Source organism: Molossus molossus, unplaced genomic scaffold, assembly GCF_014108415.1.
Source record: "Molossus molossus isolate mMolMol1 unplaced genomic scaffold, mMolMol1.p scaffold_m16_p_12, whole genome shotgun sequence".
Taxonomy (NCBI): Eukaryota; Metazoa; Chordata; class Mammalia; order Chiroptera; family Molossidae; genus Molossus; species Molossus molossus.
Genome location: NW_023425347.1, coordinates 12,380,825 through 12,400,436, shown reverse-complemented (window position 1 = coordinate 12,400,436; position 19,612 = coordinate 12,380,825). Strand labels below are relative to the sequence as shown.

The following is a 19,612-nucleotide window of genomic DNA, read 5'->3' as shown; positions in this document are numbered from 1 at the left end:
CCAGCTGGCAAGTTTCCCGGAGTTTGACAGAGATCATCACCCCTTTGAGAGGGGCACACATCTCTACCATTGCCCTGGGATGCGGGAGCAGTGGTGGCAGTTTCAGATGCTTCCACTTGGCCTTTCATACTCTTAATAGCTCTTACCAGGAACCAGTGTAAGGGTTCTTTATTTTTTTATTTGTTTGTTTTTAATTTTTTATTTATTAATTTGTTTTTGTTACAGATGTTTCTCATTTTCCCCCCATTGACACCCTCCTCCCCTTCCCCTCGCCCCATCCCCAGCTTTGTTATCTATGTTCATTGGTCATGCATACTTGCATGTAAGTTCTGTGGTTTATCTCTTCCCCCACAAACCCCACTCCTCTGAGGCTTGTCAGTCTGTACCCGACCTCCATGTCTCTGGGTTAATTTTGTTCAGCAGTTTGTTTAGTTCATTATATTCCACAAATAAGTGAGATCATGTGATATTTGTCTTTCTCTGTTTTGCTTGTTTTGCTTAGCATAATACTCTCTGGGTCCTTCCATGCTATCTCAAAGGATAAGAGATCTTTCTTTCTTACAGCTACACAGTATTCCATTTGTGTACGTGAGGGTTCTTTCAAACACCATTTTATCTGTACTTTCAAGGACGAGATATGGATAGGTCTGCTAGCTGAAGGACCCACCACTAACTGGACCTGGTTCCCACATTCTCCTGCTCTAAAAGGGGCCATGTTGATACTTTGGGTCCCGGATACAATGTCAGTTCAGACCTCAATGCATGGTTACTGTGAGTCAATGTTCATAGGTTCCTTAGAGGAAGGATGGGGTATTCACCACTGAATGACAACTGCTGTGTTTTCTAGGGCTCCTCATCACAGGAAGCTGGCTTCTCTTCCATTACTACCTTCTGGGATTGAGAACCAGCTCAGGCCCTGGCTGAGAAACAGGTCATGACTTTTTATTGGGGTGACTGCCCTCAGCCTCCTGATCTTTCTTGATTTACTGAATTATGTAAATTAGCAATCAGTTGAGGGCCCCTCTGTCTTATTGACCATCATCAGAGCTCTCTGCAGATTAGTCCTCCTGCCCATCCCCATCACTTCTCCCCTATTCTGACTCTGCAGCTCATGGCGATAACTGTGCCTGCCTTGTTTCCGATGGTTAACTTGTGCCACTGGCCTTCTCTCATCCCCATTGCTCTCAGCCCTGTTCCATAACAGCAGTTCTTACCCTCAGCCCTAGTCTATGGAGGACAGCTGACCACTGGTCTCAGCAAGCCTGGAATCCCCTCACTAGTGCATTCATGATCACATTGGCAACAGAGTGGCCTCCAGGCCCTCTTACGGAAGTACACTGGTGAGTTTCCAGCCTTATTCTAACAGGCCCACATTTAGGGGCCAGGCAGAGAAAGGAGGGGCCAGAGAGGTGGATGGAAACTAGGAAAGTATGGTTGTCATTGAGCCTAGAGAAACAAGCATCACAGGAGGGCTTGGGGAGGAAGGGCGCAGATCATGACTTTTGGATTTAGCAGGAAGGAGATATTTTAGTGCAGGGGTGGAAAATGAAAGCCCAATTGCAATAGGTAGAGGAGAAAAATAAAAGGTGAGCTAGTGAAGTTGCTGTGTCTGAGAGCAAAGAAACGAAGCTATTGCTGAAAGGGAATAGAGGCCACAGGACAATTTTGCTTTTTAAGACAGGCAATATTATAGTTTATTTGCATGTTGATGAAAGCAATGAATTGGAGAAGTAGAAATTTATTAGGAAGTAGAGAAGAGAGGACTATTTTCTGACTCACACATTGAGCAAGAAATGGGATCCAAACCACAAATGATAGATGGCCTGTGACAGGTCTATAAACATTTTTTTATTGTAACAGCGAGAAGGGCAGACCACAGGTGGAGGTAAGTGGTAGAGTTTATGGGGAATGAGCAGATGCCTGTAATTTTATCTGTTCTTTTCAATAAAAGATGAGCTGGGAGAGCTGGTGGGGGAGGTCTAAGAATTATGAAGAAAGAGGACCAGGTGGGAATAGTGCTCTGGGAGGCGGGAAGGAAGGTAGGCCCTCCTTCCTATAAGCAGTTGGGTTGGAGAGCCAGGACTCCTTTCAAAGCCTTCCTTATTTTTCCCACCATGCCCCTTTTTCATAAGGGTGACAAAAAAAAATTTTTTTTTAAGGGATATAGTATAGTACACCAAACCTAGTTATTTCCTTTTTAGCCCTTGCCAGGTGAAAGAACGCTAAGTCTTTGTTTGCATATAATAAACATGACTTTTTTTGTACTTGACATTTTTTCATTTCCTATCAGGTCTACAAGTGAAATTAGGTTGCAAATTTGTGGAGGAAAAAATGACACTTGTTACAACACAACAAATTCAACAAATATTTTCTGAGTTAACACGGGGTGTCAGGTGACTCAAAGATACAAAGATTCCTGGCCTCAAGAGGTTGACCAGAGACAGGCAGGGGACATAATAAAGTATATATTGTGTTAGAAGATAACAAATGCTATGAGAAAAGGAGAATAGAAAGAAGTGAATGGAGAAAGAGAGAACTCGAGTGCAGGGGGAAAGGGCAAGGAGGGCTCACGTGTAAAATTGGGAGGTGAGGGCAAGTCTCACTGACCAGTGACAGTTGAGCAAAGATTTAAAGGACATGAAGAAGTTCCTTAACTGCACAGTTACCTGGGGAATAAATCATAACTGGTGCTATTAAGCACATTTGCTGAGTATGATGAGGGAAATCTTAAGTAATCAAAGGAAAAGAAGTCTCTGCTTTTACAAATTCTAAATGAGTAAAGTAACAAAAGTGGAGAATCAGCTGTGGATCTGAGCTGTATGCATGAGGCTAACCCAGATGTGGCATATTCCTAGAAAACTGATCTGCAAGGTGATAGGTGCAGAGGTGACAGAGAGAGGACATGGGGATATTTGGGAGGACCTAAATAAACTAGTAGGTGGAATTCTTAAGTCCATAAATCAAAGATTGGAACCAACTAAAGGGGACAGCTATGGGGTGGGCATCAAGGAAAAGCTGCTTATTACAGGGAGAACATAGATCACAAAAATGCAGAATTTGTGAGCACTTAGGTCAAGGTAAAGATTTTATTTCCCTGCTTTTTATGCCAAATGGACAATTACCCAGGTCTCTGTTGTCCGTGTGTATGTTTCTTTTCCCTAGATTCATCACATCAGCCACAGCCAGAGCAGGCACACTTTTATTTGTCCCTGCTGTGCCTTTAGTAGCTAGCTGTCTAAAATTCAAGTCCCCAGTAAAATCCATTAGTAATCATTTAATAACACAATTGGAGTGAAAGTCCCAGTTTATGGCTACACTGGATTATCCTCACAGGTTTAGGCTATGTCTAAACATCTCAGAAGAAATGGAGAGAACTAGTAGGGATCTCTATAACATAAAGAATGAGAATCTCCAGAAGAAATCCGTCGTCTGAAAAAAAAAGTCTTTGAGAGACCCTTGGTCCAGTGACAAAGAGAAGTGATGCTGAGTACAGCAGAATGTCTGCATCGTTTTTTACAGCCCACACTGGTTTCTTTCTGGTGCCCAGGAGAGAGCACAGCCAGTTAAATAGAAGGATGTATTTGTCAAAAAACCTGTCAGGTTCAGGAACTCAGAGCAGGTGAAACAGAAAGTGCCCCAAAGTTGGGAAGGAAGAGTATTCCTATGCCGGTAGAGTATATATACTCAGCAAGATTCAGCCACATCAAAGTGAGGTCAGCAGTCCTGGTGGTCTTGGCATAGTGGTAGCGTTGGTAGCAGTGCATAGGAGTGAAGGCAGCAGCAAAGTGAGAAGTTGCCTTCTTAGGGAGTCGTTCCACTTCTGTTGGGTGCCTTAGTGGCAAGCAGCACTGGTGGCCTGGCAGAGAGGAGAGGAGCCGAGTTGGCTTATACCAGTCCTGTTAGGTTGTAACTTTAGCAGACAAAAATAGTGGTGGCAACAGCCAGAAGCTGCCTTTACAGGGGCCCCAGGGCAACAAGGCCTTGAGCACAGCCAAGGCAGGAGTAGCACAGAAGGTGTTCTAGGCCAGTGCAGCATGGAGGCTGGAATCAGATTGTTAGGTTGGACTCTTGCTGTCTGCCACTGACTAGCCTTTAAGCTTTGGGTAAATTACTAACCCTTCTGTGTCTCGATTTTCTTCTCAGTAAATACTATCCAGCTCATAGGGATTTCTAGAGGTTAAATTAGATTATACACGAAAGCACAGCTCTAAGGGGCAGTAATTGCCAGTAGTAAGCACACAATAAGGGTTAGCCAATTTGTTTCATGATATATATGACGTATCACACTGATCTAGTCCAACAATACCTGGTATTCAGATTGGTTAATTGCATGAACTACCACATCATTGGCAGCAACCCAAAGTGCAAACCAGGTGAGAAGGAAAGGTAAGGGTATTGTGCAGCCTTTGCTGCCTCATCATACATTTGCCAAATGCTATATGGCAGGCACTGTTCTAGGTGATTTATAACTCTGGAATGTCTCCTAAGAATTTAGAAACTTGTCACTATGGGTGAGGATGTAGGCAAATATGGAAAAAGATTTACCACTGTGTATTTTTTGTTTTTTTTGGGGGGGTGGGGGGGTTACTTAAACCATTCCAAACATAATTTTGCTTTTCAACAAGACATGCAGACCGCTCATGCTCCTTATATTCCTGTCATTTAAAATCATATACGGTGCAAAGACTTTATTGAGCAAGCCCCAGGCCAACGTCATTAAAATAAGTAACCACTAACGATGCTAATTAATTGGGGTGGGACCCGCATGACGCGACAGGAGACCAACCGCAGGTCGCCAGCCCGCACTACGACGAGAGGCAAGCTCTCGCGGGAATCTCAGAGGCCCGAACAACCGGCCACGTGACGCCCCGGCCTCCCGGACACCCGATCGAGAGGAGCCTAGTGGCAGCCACGTTGACGGCGCTCCTCGGCCACGGAAGGGGGCGTGGCGAAGGCCCGTGCGTGGTACGTGCCCCGCCCCTCCCCGCCCGGAGCCCGGATGAGGAGTAACGCCATTATTGCCAGAGCCGCCGAGAGCTCTCGCGGACGGCGACTGGACACAGGACGGCCGCGCCATGAGACTCCTCCCCCACCTGCTTCTGCTCCTCTTGCTCGCGTTCCCCGCCACCCTCTTGCTCCGAGGCGGCCATGGAGGTAAGGCGAGGGGAGTGGGTGGTGGGGCTCGGCGGGGAAGGTAACGCCAGTGACGGCAAGTTTAGAGCTGGAGGCGGCCGCGGCGGCGGTTTCTGGGTCCCGCGTCCACCTCGCCGGCCTCCCCCCACCTCCTCCTTGACCCCGGCTCGTGGTAGGGGGCCGCCGGGCGTGTGGGGCGAGACCCCGTGGGGCCATGCGGAGCGGCCGCGCTGGGGGGCAGCCCGGAGGCTTGGGCTTGCCCGGGTCCGCGGCTGGAGGAGGACAGGGGCAGGGGGCACGGGGAGCCCCGGCGCCCTGCGGCCGCGATCCTTCTCCCGCCGCTCCGGCGCCGCTCCACCCAGCCCCTCGCCTTGGCTGACGTGTCCTTCGCTTCCACGCTGGAAGTGCGCCTTCATTCATTTGCCGAAACCTGTGTTCTCAACACCTAAACTCTGAGCACCTTTTGATTTTCTGGTCATCTTCCTGTTGATCAGCCCCTGGTTCCTGTGTGTTGCCAGGAGTCCTGATTTCACAAGAGCGCCCCATTTTCACCGCCCCCCTCCCTTGCCCATCCCTATACTCCCAGGCCGACTGAAGAATCTCTGGGATGTCTATTCCTCTTGCCCTTTTTGTAACCATTTTTTGTTTCTTGGAAAGGTGTCCTGAAAAAATAGTCTAACTCGAGTTTTACATTTTTTATTTAGGTTTGTTTATTCCTTCCAACAGTTAACCTGGTGTGAAAATAACTTAGCAGAACATTAAAAAACGTGGAGACTTGGCTTCTTGCCCTGGTTCTATCATGAACTTAAATTTTTCTGACCGGTAAAATGTAGTCTGACTAAATGATGGCTAGAATTCCTTTGGTTCAGTAAGTTGAAGCAAGCCATGTGGCATAATGAGTGAAAGTGGCAGGTATCCACAGGTTGTTTTGCAAAGAGAAGTGAAGTGACTGGCTTCTATTTGGTGGATAGAAAACCAAGTGTGAAAATTAGCCATAACTGTTAATGAATTCATTTGCAGGTTGAAGGATTCTTTTCCTTTACCAGTTGCTTGCTGGTTTGTTCTCACTTGTATTTTTAAACAAAATTTGCCAATTCTACGCGTATAGAATTCAGACTATAGTTTTCAGATTTTAAACTTTTTAAAGAAACGTCAGTATCTAAACTGAACTGGGTATCTTGGAACATTTTTTGTGAGAAATGGTCTTTCCTTTAAAAGATTGTTTCCTCTTAAATTGTTACTGGTTAACATTAAAATAGTTTACTATCCACTGAAAACGTAGGGTGAAAAGCCTTTGTGTCTCAATCCTGAAATTTAAGTACAGCTTGAAATTATTATGTCAGACCTAGATATTTTTCTTACTGCTTTTTAAAATTTCTTCAGGTTTTTTTTCTTTCTTTCTTTCTTTTTGGTCTTTTTCTTACTGTTTTTTTTTTTTTTTTTTAAATGACTTGTTGAGGAAGAAGTAGAACTGAAAGACTTAAAATACATGGTCCTTAATGTACACTGTTTCTCTTGGGTATTACAGCGTATGCACATGCTTCCATTCCCACATTTTTTTCCCTCTACTGAATTGCCACATCATCATTCTTTCTAAGAAACATTGGAAGAGTCTCTAGAACTTTGAAACTCGTTTGAGGGTCTTGACTGAAATAAATTTAATGTGACTTACTTAGAGTACTTTTGTATATAAAACTATGATTTATAGTTTCTTGGCATTATAGTTTAAGTGTAGGGGAAATAAAAAAGTGTCTTAAAATGTTTGAAGCCATATGCAAAAATAAATGTATGTTTCTCTGCTATCAACCCTGAAGTTAACAGTATAGGTTTTTTATTACACAATGTGTTTTATGCCAGCTAGTTTTTACATGGATGTCATGCAAATATTTGTTCCTTAGAATAACATATTATCAAGTTCTAAGAGTTTGAGCTGTAGTCAACTCTAATAACAATGTTTCCTGCCTAGATACTGAGATTGCTGTTTTCCTTTAGACATGAGTACTTTTTTATTATTTTATTTTGTATGGTTAATGACAGATTAAATTTTGGACTTCCTTTTGAAATGCTTTTTTCTTTCATCTGCTTAACAAAATTGCTTGAAGTTCTTTATTTAAACTTCAAGGCATCTTTAATTTCAAGGAATTATTTTTTCAACTGTTAGGTCCTTTTTAAAATTAAACAGCATTTCCCATTAAAATTAACATGCAGTTTTTAAGACTACAAAGATAAAATTATATGAATATTCTTATGTGCACTGTAATTTGACATCATTCGAGTGCACTACGTGATTGAATTCGTCCATGGACACATTTTTGTTCGCCAATCTTGTGATGAAAAAACTGGTAGTGTTCCAGGGTAGTTAACTGCTTGTTTTATATTTTATTGTTAGGCTCAGTAGCAGCAGCTCAAGATCTTACAGAAGATGAAGAAACAGTGGAAGATTCAATAATTGAAGATGAGGATGATGAAGCAGAGGTGGAAGAAGATGAACCCACAGATTTGGTATGATTTAATGCATATAGATAATATATCTAGAATTTATCCTTTTTATACATAAATTTGGTTTTAAAATTCTTGATTTTAGAGGCTTGTTCTGTGATCACTGTGGATTGAAGTTGGGAGAATAGGGATCACTCATTGGGGATGGATCATTAATATTTTCTGGAACAGGGAGGGAGATCATATGCACATGACTCTGAGGGTAACACTGAGTGGAAATAGCACTGGACCATTTGTTGATAGATTTGGGATGCATACTACTTAGTTTCTGACCTTGAGTAACTTGTTTCTATGGGTCTCAGTTTCCTCTTTTTTCTTCAGTAGGCAAGTATTTATGTGCCCTGCTTTGTGCCAGACACTGTTTTGGATGCTGAACAAAACATATTTTCTCTGTTGTCATAGAGTTCATGTTCTAGGAGCAGTGTCCAGGGGAGTGAGAAGCAGGCAATAAATAATAAGTACAATATATTCTGTGAAGAGTAAAGGGCTCAGAGAAGATCTCTTAGAAGTCATCTACCTCTGACACTTTTATTATATAATTATAGTTTGACAGTAAGAATATTGGGCTAGAATAAGAATTATTGTAACTTGCTTCTAGCTAATTTCATTTCCTCCCTTGGACTACTGTAATCTTTGCCACACAGATTTTTTTTTTTACATTTATCTTCAAACAGAGTGGGAGGGGGAGAGAAAGAGAGAGAAAAATATCTAAGTGAGAGAGACACATCGATTGGTTGCCACCCGGGGTCTAAATGCAACTGAGGTACGTGCATTTGGCTGGAATTGAACCTGGGACCTTGGTCTGCAGGCCACTGCTCTAATCGCTGAGCCAAACCAGCCAGGGCCAGATTTTTTTTTCCTTTCTCTTTTTATTATGCCACATTTGAACCTAGAAACTTAAGATTCTAAATTTTGTCCCTTTTTTTTTTCGAGATTAAGCCAAGTCCTTATTTTTCTATTTTGTCATCAAAATAATTAGCACCATATAAAGATACTGCTCCCTTTTTTTTTCTCTAATCCTCTCTTTTTGGAGTATGCTTTCCGACTAGGCTAATTTGTTTGCTATTTTGTTGATGTTTAAATGACCATTTTTATGCATTTGTACATACTTTTTCGCTTGAATAGAATATCCCTACTAATTTTTGTGCTTTTCTAATTCTCCCTCCTTTAAGAAACCTTTACTGATTACTGTGTGTCGGGCTTTTTACATGTGTGTATACCCATATTTTTAGGATTTATATTAAGGCTCTTCATCTTCAATCCAGTTCATTTGATGCTCTACTTTAACTAGATCAATACATTCCTCCATCAATGATGGTAACAAAAATTTTAGTATTCTAAAAGTGCTACTTGTGGTAAGATAACTTGGAAGTAAACATCGGAAGGGAATCTATCCAGAAATGAGAGTTAGAGATGGTATTTAGGGCTCTGAAATTTGGGCATGCACAAAAATTTAGTGATAGATTTTATATATATATATATATATATATATATATATATATATATATTTGTTGTTGTTGTTCAGATAGGGCGGGAAGGGGAGAGAGAGAGAGAGAGAAACATCGATGTGAAAGGGACACATCGAGTGGCTGCCACCCACACGACCCAACCAGGGCCAGGGACAAACTGCAACCGAGGTACATGCCCTTAGCAGGAACCGAACCCCGGTCTCTCTGGACCGCAGGCCAATGCTCTAACCGCTGAACCAAACTGGCCAGGGCTAGATTATATTTTTATAACCACTTTTCTGAAACTACTTTGGATCTCTAGCACTGTAATGTATTTATTGTGGAGGAAAAGAGTAGAGACAGAAACTGTTGGATCTTTGTTGCAGTAACAGTTTAGCCAGAACTTTTCTGTGCCTTGATCACCTCACTTGCCTTGAGAACTGTTAGAGTTGAAAGAATGACTCAAAATATCTACTCTTTACCCTGGTCAATTAGTTCAGAAGTGTTAGTACCCCTTTTTAGGTAGCTTTTCGCAAGTCAGAAAATGGTTAGGGCAAATTGAAGCAGGTAGACAGGGAAAGTATTTCCTTTCTTTAGACTAGCCGGTACCAGCAGTATAGGCTTGTGTGGAACCTGGAAGGCTAAAAAAGATAGGTTCTTAGAGCAAGAATTGCTACAGATGTTACCTTCAGAACTGAGGGCCCTAGAATTTCTCCTGCTATTTCCTAAGATTTAGATTATCAATTTATACACAGCTGTTTTAGGCATCAAGGAATTGGGGGATATGGAAGGATCCTTTGCCCCTGGGGACTGTGTCTGGAGTCAAGGGACAGAAAGGAGATTTTCCTAAGATCTTAGCTACCAACAGCCAGTTTAGATGCAAGTTATTGGTTTAAAATTTTTCAGTGCAAAATTTTTTTAAAGTCACCTTGGGCTTTTCCATCCCCCTTGATTATGCTTTATTCTGTAAAGCTGTGAGTTGCAATGTAGTTCGTCATCATTTTTTGAAAGTTTTTTTAATAGAACTGATAGCAATTTTTGTTTCGATTTTTATTGAAATAAGTACTATAGTAGTGACACTAACATAAAATATTAGTATTACTTAAAATAGATAATACATTCGTGTGGATTAGAATTTAAAAGGTGCAAGTTATATAGTGAAAAGTTTCTCTTGCATGCCTGTCCTCCCGGTGCTGAGGTCATCTCCACAGTACTACCAGTTTCTTGACTCTCCTAGAGATGGTCTGTAGTAGCTGAAATATTCTAGAGTATAACCAGGTAGCAGGTACTAAACAATATACATCTTATGATTTGCCATTAGCTATAAGATAAATGTGTTGTTTACCTTTACTTCCATATCATTTCCAGATCTTCACAACTAGCATTCCAAACATTTACCACTTTCAAATTGCAAAATCAATCCTCTTCCATCTTAGCAACAACATCGCCTTCGGTGTCAGAAAGTGAAGGCTATTAAGTATGAAGTCTATTAAATTTTCTACCTTCTACTTCTAAGTATATTATTCACCCATCCTTTCTACATTTTCTTTACCAGCATGCTTCTTGAAATGGTGAACTGTACAGTTTTTCTCTTCTGCTCATTTCACATTTGTTCTCTAAGTTGTTTGGTCCCCTGTATCTGGTAAAAATGTTCTTGCTGCGTTGGCCAGTTTGGCTCAGTGGTTTGAGCGTTGGCCTGTGGACCAGAGGGTTGCAGGTTCGATTCCCGGTTGAGGGCACATACTTGGGTTGCAGGTTTGATACCTGGCCCCGCTGGGGGTCATGCGGGAGGCAGCCAATAGATGTGTCTCTCTCACATCAATGTTTCTCTCTGTCTCCTTTCCACTCTATCTAAAAAGCAATGGGAAAATGTCCTCAGGTGAGGATTAAAAAAAAAATTGTTCTTGCTAAGTTGCCATTGTTCTTCTATTGTAACTCTTTTTAGTGTTTGCTGGTTACCCCTTTCTTGAGTCCTTTCATGTTGGCTTCTGTTATACCCTCTTAGTTTTCCCTGCCCAGGTGCTTCTGCTTGGTCTCAGCTACCTTCTCTCTCTTTCCTCTGCTCACATCCTTGGTGAAACCTGTGGTTTCAGCCACTACCACCTTATATTGGTGACTTTCAGATCTCATTTGTAGCCATCTACTTGACAGTTACTGAGCTTTATACCTGTATTTTCAGCGCTTTGCAGTATAGCACCATCTGGATGCTCAAATTTTGTGTGTCCAAAATGGAATTCAGCATACACTGTCCATCCCACCTCTGTAAACTATTTCTTATTTTGATATGGCTCCAGTGATTCAAGCTTTTGCTTTGCTACTTTCTTTTCTTGTTGCACAACATTAGTATTTCCTGGGTGCTTTTTAGAAATAGAGAATTTTAGTCTTCACTCTAGACCTGAATCAGATTTTCAAAATCCCAGGGGACTGGTATGCACATTTCTGTTCAGGATACACTGCTCTAGAATTTTTATTTTAACTGATGATATACAGTGAAATTTTTACCACTACTAATCCCAACAAAGCCTTGGCGAGGTAATATTTTGTCCCAAATCTTAGTGAAGTTGCTATTTTTAAATGCTGGTGTTCTTCCCCCTGTAGTAATCCCTTTTAATGTTGTTTTTCTTAGGCAGAAGATAAAGAGGAAGAAGATGTATCTGGTGAACCTGAAGCTTCACCAAGTGCAGATACAACTATTCTATTTGTGAAAGGAGAAGGTAATAAATACTAGTTTTAACTCGGGTGTTTTTAGAATGACAAGGTCGCTTTTTTGGGAAGCGTTAGTAATGTGTAAGATTCATTTTCTTACAAATGTAGTGTAAACATGCATTTTTAAAAAAACCCTCTAGTATATGTGTGTGAATACTCATGTCTTTATGGTACTATTTCTGGTATTTAAGGGGGAAAAGAATTACGACCCATTTTTACTGGGAATTATGTGTTCCTTTGAAAGAGTTTTTAAACTCTTCCATAGTAAAGTAACTTATATTTTGGGCAGAAACATTAGTGAAATATCAAATCTTTACAATTAGGCCTTGGTTGGAGCCTAGATTTAATTAAAATAAAGAAAATAATGGCTTATATTTAATGAGGGCTATGGCAGACACTGTTTTCAATACTTTGCATGTGTTATTTATTAATCCTTACAGAAATCCTGTGAGGTTATTTACTATTACTAAACAGATTTAGAGAGGTTAACAACATATCTAGTGTTAACCAGTGAGATCTGGTCTGAAATTAAGATATCTGGTGTAGCTCTTAAATTGAAATGCTGGAGTATAGAAAGGGTTTCAGTTTATATACTAGTTACTAGTTAGTGGATGACTGGCATGCTCTATTGAAAGGGATTTGGTAACCAAGTCTGCATGTATCAGGAAAAGGTGCCAAAATCCATTAATAATGTCTTACTTTTTATTTTATACCCTTTGAACATTTTCTAATCTTTATCTTTTTTTTTTCCCCTTAGATTTTCCAGCAAATAATATTGTGAAATTTCTGGTAGGCTTTACAAACAAAGGTACAGAAGATTTTATTGTTGAATCCCTAGATGCCTCATTCCGTTATCCTCAGGACTACCAGTTTTATATCCAGAATTTCACAGCTCTTCCTCTGAACACCGTAGTGCCACCCCAGAGACAGGCAACTTTTGAGTACTCCTTCATTCCTGCAGAGCCCATGGGCGGACGACCCTTTGGTCTAGTCATCAATTTGAACTACAAAGATCTGAATGTAAGACCCTCTAAACTTTTTTTTTTTTTAGTTAGAGATGGGTGCAGACAATTGACATTTGAATATTCTTGTGTTTACTCATTCAAGTGCCTATTTTGTGGTTAGAACTCCATGGAGGCAAAGATAAATTACATGTCTCTGTCTTCAAGTCTATAATCCACTGGAGGAGATGGATGGAAGCAGGTACTATCACAGCAGGATAAGTGATACATTGTAGAGATAAGTGGAAGGTGCTAGAGTATTAAAGTGGAAGTGAGTTGAGCTGGATCTTAAAAGGAAAACAAGCTACACAGGGAGTCTACTATTTTTAATATAATTTTAGCAGAAAGGTTTGTGGTTTATGAGATCCAAATAGCTTAATATAAGCTTTGTTTTCTTATGATTTTAAGTATGTTATGGTATATATCCAATGAATGAATAAGAAGGCCACCACAATATACTGCTGGGAGTTGACCTCTTATGTCCACTTGTTAGATAAACATTCCCTTTTCAGAGAAGGAAATTGTATCCTTTTTGGAAGCTTATTCAACCTTTTGTCATTGTAGTACCAACATGTTTGCCTTATGTGTCTTAATTAAATTTCTTGTGCTGCAATTAAATTTTCTGTTTTTGAATTACGTAGTAGAGAGTACAAAGGGTTTTTTTATCTTTCCTTCAAAATAATGTATTAAGCTTTCTCAACTTCATAGTTAAGTGACTTGAAGAATTCTATATTTCCTCTTGTTTTCAAACATAAAACTTAATCCATCAGGCATATATATAGTTTCAGTCCCGTTTTAAATAGTTTCATCAGTGTATTCTGATTCTTGGAATTATAAACAGAAGAATGCCAATTGTAAGATCTTGAAGTATAATTTATGTAATTACAGTTTAGCAATAAATAACACTTTTTAAGTACTACTTTTGTGCAAAGCATCAAACACTGAAAACAGCTAATCTATGTGTTGTTCCAGTGATTCTGATGTATTTGAAAACTGAAATTGTGTTGAACTGACAAGATTGTTTCAAGATCACAACAAAAATATTTTGGTAGTGAAAAATCACTAACTCATTTATTATAAAGAAATTTATTTCCAGTCCGTTATTAATTTAGAACATGAATTTGACTTGTTCAAGTTTAGTTCTTAAAATGATCTGCTATTGTACATGTTAATGCTCTTTCTTAGTTTTGGATGTTTACACACAAAAGAACCTAGGGCTTCTAGTTTTAAGAGTGTTTTTTGAGCTTTGTTTCTTTCTGCACGTTTTATCTTGTTTTTATTTTACTTCCCTGGTTCTTCAATTTCCTCCCCACCCCCAAAAGAAAGTGGGGGGTAACTTTGGCAAAGTTGGAGGCATTTTTTATTTCATAGGAGAAAGTAGCACATCATAATGTTGAATCCCTGACACTGAATTAGTGCCATTAGTTATGACTTTGATTCTTCTAAGCGATAAGAAAGCTGTAGTATAATATCTCTTGGGGTAATGGTTGTAAGAATTCTTGAAGGGTTTCATTTTTCCAATGTGTTTCAGTTTGGCGGTATTTTTTTTTTTTAAACAGGGCAATGTATTTCAAGATGCTGTCTTCAATCAAACAGTTACAATTATTGAAAGAGAAGATGGGTTGGATGGAGAAACGTAAGTAGATGTTGAAATATGTAGATCTTGATCTTGTTAGGTAGGACTTGAAGGCTTCTTCCTGTCAACCTATTTTTATTAATAGTAATGATGAAAATGGAATTGGCTATAAATTTGGTAAAGTCCTATGTAAATTAGTACTTTAGATGATTCTTATAACTATTTATACCTAGTTAGAAAAGATAATTGAAACGACAAAAATTTGTTTTAAAAAGGTAGCTTCGACTTTCCATTCTTTTCCTCTTCTACTGTAAGTTTCATGCCTCTAAAATTACTAGTAAATTATAAGATTTTATCTTGAAAAATGTGTTCCTTGTAAATACTGAATTATTTTTTCATCATTTGAAATGATGAAGTACTGTATACTTAGATGGAATTCACCAAAAGTAATTTTTAAATCAAACTGCAAAATGATCTAATATTTGAGGGAGACAAAATCTAATTCTATTGTAATTTTACTAATTTTGGGTCATATAATTCTTAGAAGTAAAGTAAAAAAAAATTCTAAGACTTATTACCTGAGCCTAAATTGAATTTAAAATATTTTATTCCTTTTACCAACAAGTTATTTGGAGAGTTTATATAGTGTTAGCATCATACAGAGTGGGGCAAAGTAAGTTTAGTTGTTCATATGTAAAATACTACAATGATTAATAAATAATACAAGAATAAACTGTTTCATCTACTCACAACTATAAACCTACTTTTGCCACACCTTGTAGATGTAATTAGCTATGATGTTTTTTATAAGTTAAAACAGAATTATAGTTTTAATTAGCTGTGATAATTCCTATGAATTAAGCCAGTTTGTATTTTCTCCTTTTATATTAGAATCTTTATGTATATGTTCCTTGCTGGTCTTGGGCTCTTGGTTGTTGTTGGTCTTCATCAACTCCTGGAATCTAGAAAGGTAATTATAGGTGAACGACTCTTACAGCCATACTTCAGAAGTTGTTACAGTATTAAATGAAGTTCAGTCCAGTTATTTGTGGCTTCTTGCTTTCAGTGTGAGTTTGTATATTTACAAGTTTGTTGTCACTTTTAAAATAAAATCTGAAGGTAAAATCTTAGATATGTGACTTGGATTTGTTTAGACTTTTCTACACATGTGCAGTTAGTGTCCTTAGTTTATACCCTGCAGAGTGACATTTATTTTCTTATTGTTATTGTAACTCCAAATTATACTGCAATTCTTATTTTGTAAATCCTCACCTGAGGATATTTTTCCATTTATCTTCAGATTGGGGGGGGGGGGGGGCATTGACGTGAGAGAGACACATCGAGTGGTTGCCTCTTGCATGACCCCAACCAGGGCTGGGAACTGAACTGCAACTAAGGTACTACAATTCTACTTTTTTTTTTTTTTTCTTTATTGCTTTCTAATGGGAGGAGAGAGAGAGAGAAACATTGATGAGAGAGAACATCGATTGGCCGCCTCCTGCATGCCACTGGGGATTTGGCTCACAACCTAGGTATTTGTCTTGGCCGGGAATGGAACCGGCGACCTCTTGGTGCATGGGTTGACACTCAACCACTGAACCACACTGGCTGGGCATACAATTCTTATTTCTTAAACTCAGACATAAGATTCCATTTTTCTGTTCATGGATATGTTATTTTATCTGTAAGCACTGAAGCTTATACATTTGCTTTAATATATAACCGTAGGGATAATTCCTAGTTAGCAATTAAATGAGTCTTTTCATTTGAAAAAGAATGAATTGGGCTGTATTTGTTCTGACTTCTGTTTTCTTGTTAGTGTCATCGAGTGGCGACACTGAAGCACTACTGTAGTCATGGTTTCTCTCTTTGGACTTGATAGCTAATTCCACCACTGTCCTCATCTCCCTCTGCTCCCTGACCCACAAAACAACTTAAACAACTCATATTATTCCTCTCATGAGAAAATATAACATGATTTGTGTCAAATTTATTACTAGACACTTATATTAAAATTAGCAGTAAGTGTTGCTAGTAAGCATTTGCTCTTTGAAAGAGAAATACTTAGTGCTTAAATGTTCATTTCTATAACTTTCTTTGCCTCATTTTCATCATAGCATTTTTGCTATAAATTTGTGTATTAGGTATAATGGCATCTGTATTTTTTCCCCCCATTTGAATGAAACCATTATTTTAATTGGCTGTGGTTACCTTTTTGTATATTCAGAATTTAATTTTTGAACTGTATGTTTAATACTCTTTTAGGTAAATAATTAGGGTTCTTTTTTGGTTGTTTGTTTGTTTGTTTTTTGGGGGTACGTGCCCCTAGCAGGAACCAAACCTGGGACTCTCTGGTCCTCAGGCCGACGCTCCAATTGCTCAACCAAACTGGCCAGGGCTTGTTTTGTTATTTTAAAAGCAGGGCTAAAGAATAGAATTCTTTTCTTTCTTTCTAGCAGTTTTGCTGCAAAATTTCAGGGACAAAGTTTTTGATTGTTAGCTTAAATGATATTTTATGCCAACTGTTAAAGTGTATTTATCTAACAATGCAGGAGTCTGCCTGCATGCAACCTTTCAATAATTTATTCTGAATTTTGTTGAATTTAGAAATAAGTTAGTTTTTAACATTTGATACTCAAAGGGAAAGAAAATAATCGTATAAGTCTTAATAACATATGAAGCTTTATAGTAGAGGAAAATATCTTTAAAGCCTGAAAAGAAATCATTGGTTGAAGATTTATTCCTTATTATTTATTTTTTATCATTGTTGTTAATCATGATTACCCCCCCCCTGATTAATAAAAACTTGGAATTAGGAGTATGTTTTAAAACTAGAAGAGAACATATTTGTCTGTTAAGATATTTAAGTAGTTTGATAGGTCTCTTTTTAAAATTACGGGTAAACAATATAATGAAACTCCTTTAAAGTATTGTTTTTATGTTCTCTTAGCGCAAGAGACCCATACAGAAAGTTGAGATGGGTACATCAAGTCAGAATGATGTTGACATGAGTTGGATTCCTCAGGAAACTTTGAATCAGATCAGTAAGTACTCTTACTGACTTGGCTGGGAACTTTTTCTCTGAAATGGAAATTAAATATTTTAGATTTAGCAAAAGTGCTTGGTCAGTGCTATTTAACACTCATCTTTTTCATTACTTGTATAATATGTTTAATTGGTGCTTTAAAATTTATTTTGTGTAGTTTTTATTTTAGAAATGCTTCCAAATCTGCAGTTTATATTACAAATGTGTAAATTCTCTTTATTTCTAATCTTTTCCCTGTCTCTTTTCTTTCCTGTTGCTTCAGTGCAAAGTAGAAGAGGTGAGGCAATTAACTTTTTAATGTGTTGGGGGTTCTACTTTACATTAAACCTAATGAGTAATGAAACAATATTTTTAGCACTAAATTTGTTGGAATAACTGCTAACTACCCAGAACAGTTTGAAAGAATAAACCTAAAATACTGCATGTTAGTTTTCCTTACAGGTACATTTCAGTTTTATTACATATGCAATTAGTTAGAATATTAATTTTTATAAAAGAGTGTAGAATTTTTTTTCTCCGATTGGAAATGAACATTGTAAAAAATAAATTGTACAGAAGTGAAAAGCTGATTATCACCTCTTGGATCCACTGATCCCATTTTCCATAAGTAATTGGTACTTATGTGTTATTCTAAGTATTTTCTATATATTTATCAGCATATATGTCTGTTGTTTTTGTGTTTTGCACAAATGGCATTACCCTGCACTAACTGTTATAATCTGAGTTTTCATGCGTTTTGGATATTTTTTTGAGGTAGTTGCTTATATAAAAAAAGTAAACAGTTAGGTCTAAAATTATGTGCATTTTAATTTTCTTTTTTTTAAATCCTCACCCAAGGATATTTTTCTATTTATCTTCAGATAGAGTGAGAGGGAGGGGGAGAGAGAAACATTGACATGAGAGAGACCCACTGAGTGGTTGCCTCTTGTATGACCCCAACCAGGGCCCGGGACGACCCGCAACCGAGGTTGTGCCCTTGACTGGAATCAAACCCACAACTCGTTGGTCCATGGGCCGATGCTCTCACCGCTGAGCTTAAATGGACAGGGCTATGCATTTTAATTTGTAGCCATCAGGTACTTTAAAACAGAAATAACAAATTTATGTCTTAAAAGAAATCGATAGTTTTGGGGAGGATGGCTAGCAAGTGGAAGCTACTGGAAGATGATTTTTCTTTTTTAAAAAAAAAGTAAGACATCAGTAGGGCCTAAGCTAAGGCAGTAATAAAAATGAGTAGAAAGATATTTCAGAAATGTAGCAGGCCTGGCTTTTGGTGACTGGATATCTTGGAGGAGCAGAAGTGAAAGAGTACTCTGAGCTTAGGCAGCTGGGTGGAAGACGATCCTGTTCATGTTAGGGAATGTAGGAGTAGGAGAGTGTATGCATGAGGAGAAAGGGGTTGAGACAAGATACAGGTAATTTAGGGAAAATTGCCATTTCTTTTAAAGATAGTACGTGTACTTTGCATATTTGATGATAGAATGGAGAAAACCAAAAGAAATTTGGAAGATCATGGAGCAGGAGGCAGGCCAGGAAGGTACCTCCAGCTTTGAGGAATTACTCTGGAGAGGGGTGGTATGGAGAGTAGCATATATAAGGGGCCAGTATTTAACTTGGCAGGAGCTTTTACTCATATCTTTCCTACTCATCAGAATATAAACAAAGGAAGGGTGATTTGGAACAATTTTAATCCATTGCTGGTACTTTTTTTCCTGATTTGTTTAAGTTTCACTAAAATTTTACCTTTGTCATCTAAAAATGAAGAGTTGCAGTGAGTTATGATTTTATTACAGTTAATTAATTTCAAAGGTTATACTCAGCATATTGTTTATTTTTAAAATTATTTGGAAGTTGGTCAGCTATGTAAAGTCAGTAGTTCTTAGTGTAATCTTTTTGAAAATCTGATGAAAGTTGTAAGCTATATTCATCAGAAAAAATGCTTCTATGCTTAGTTTTAGGCAAGTCGAACCTCCTGAACACAACATTACTAACTTATGCAAGAAAGGTCAGTTTTCCTGTGGTTTATAGACTTAGGCTTAAGATTTCTGAGTCATTAACTCTTAAGCAGATTTTTAAAAAGAATTTTCTGTTTCTTAATGTGCTTGATAAAAACCTATTATGTATTTTTAAAATATAGGCATGGTCTAGTAATTTTGGAAAATAAATATTAAGATCTTTCAGGCATATTATATTTTTCATACCA

General features: G+C 38.4%; 1 protein-coding gene across 4 annotated transcripts in view; it reads left to right on the top strand.

The window, feature by feature from the left end:
• The first annotated feature begins 4,993 nt into the window (after nt 1–4,993).
• The window catches only part of SSR1 (signal sequence receptor subunit 1), a 30,721-nt gene continuing 16,102 nt past the window's right edge, over nt 4,994–19,612 (top strand). For 2 of the 4 annotated variants that reach the window (XM_036255749.1, XM_036255751.1), the window contains exons 1-8: nt 4,994–5,154; nt 7,523–7,635; nt 11,707–11,794; nt 12,544–12,806; nt 14,347–14,423; nt 15,255–15,333; nt 17,314–17,407; nt 17,672–17,686. In XM_036255749.1, coding sequence (XP_036111642.1) covers nt 5,076–5,154; nt 7,523–7,635; nt 11,707–11,794; nt 12,544–12,806; nt 14,347–14,423; nt 15,255–15,333; nt 17,314–17,407; nt 17,672–17,686 — 808 coding nt within the window. In that variant the 5' untranslated portion in view covers nt 4,994–5,075. The remainder of the gene's footprint in view (nt 5,155–7,522; nt 7,636–11,706; nt 11,795–12,543; nt 12,807–14,346; nt 14,424–15,254; nt 15,334–17,313; nt 17,408–17,671; nt 17,687–19,612) is intronic. The other 2 variants (XM_036255750.1, XM_036255752.1) reach the window with 1 other exon arrangement.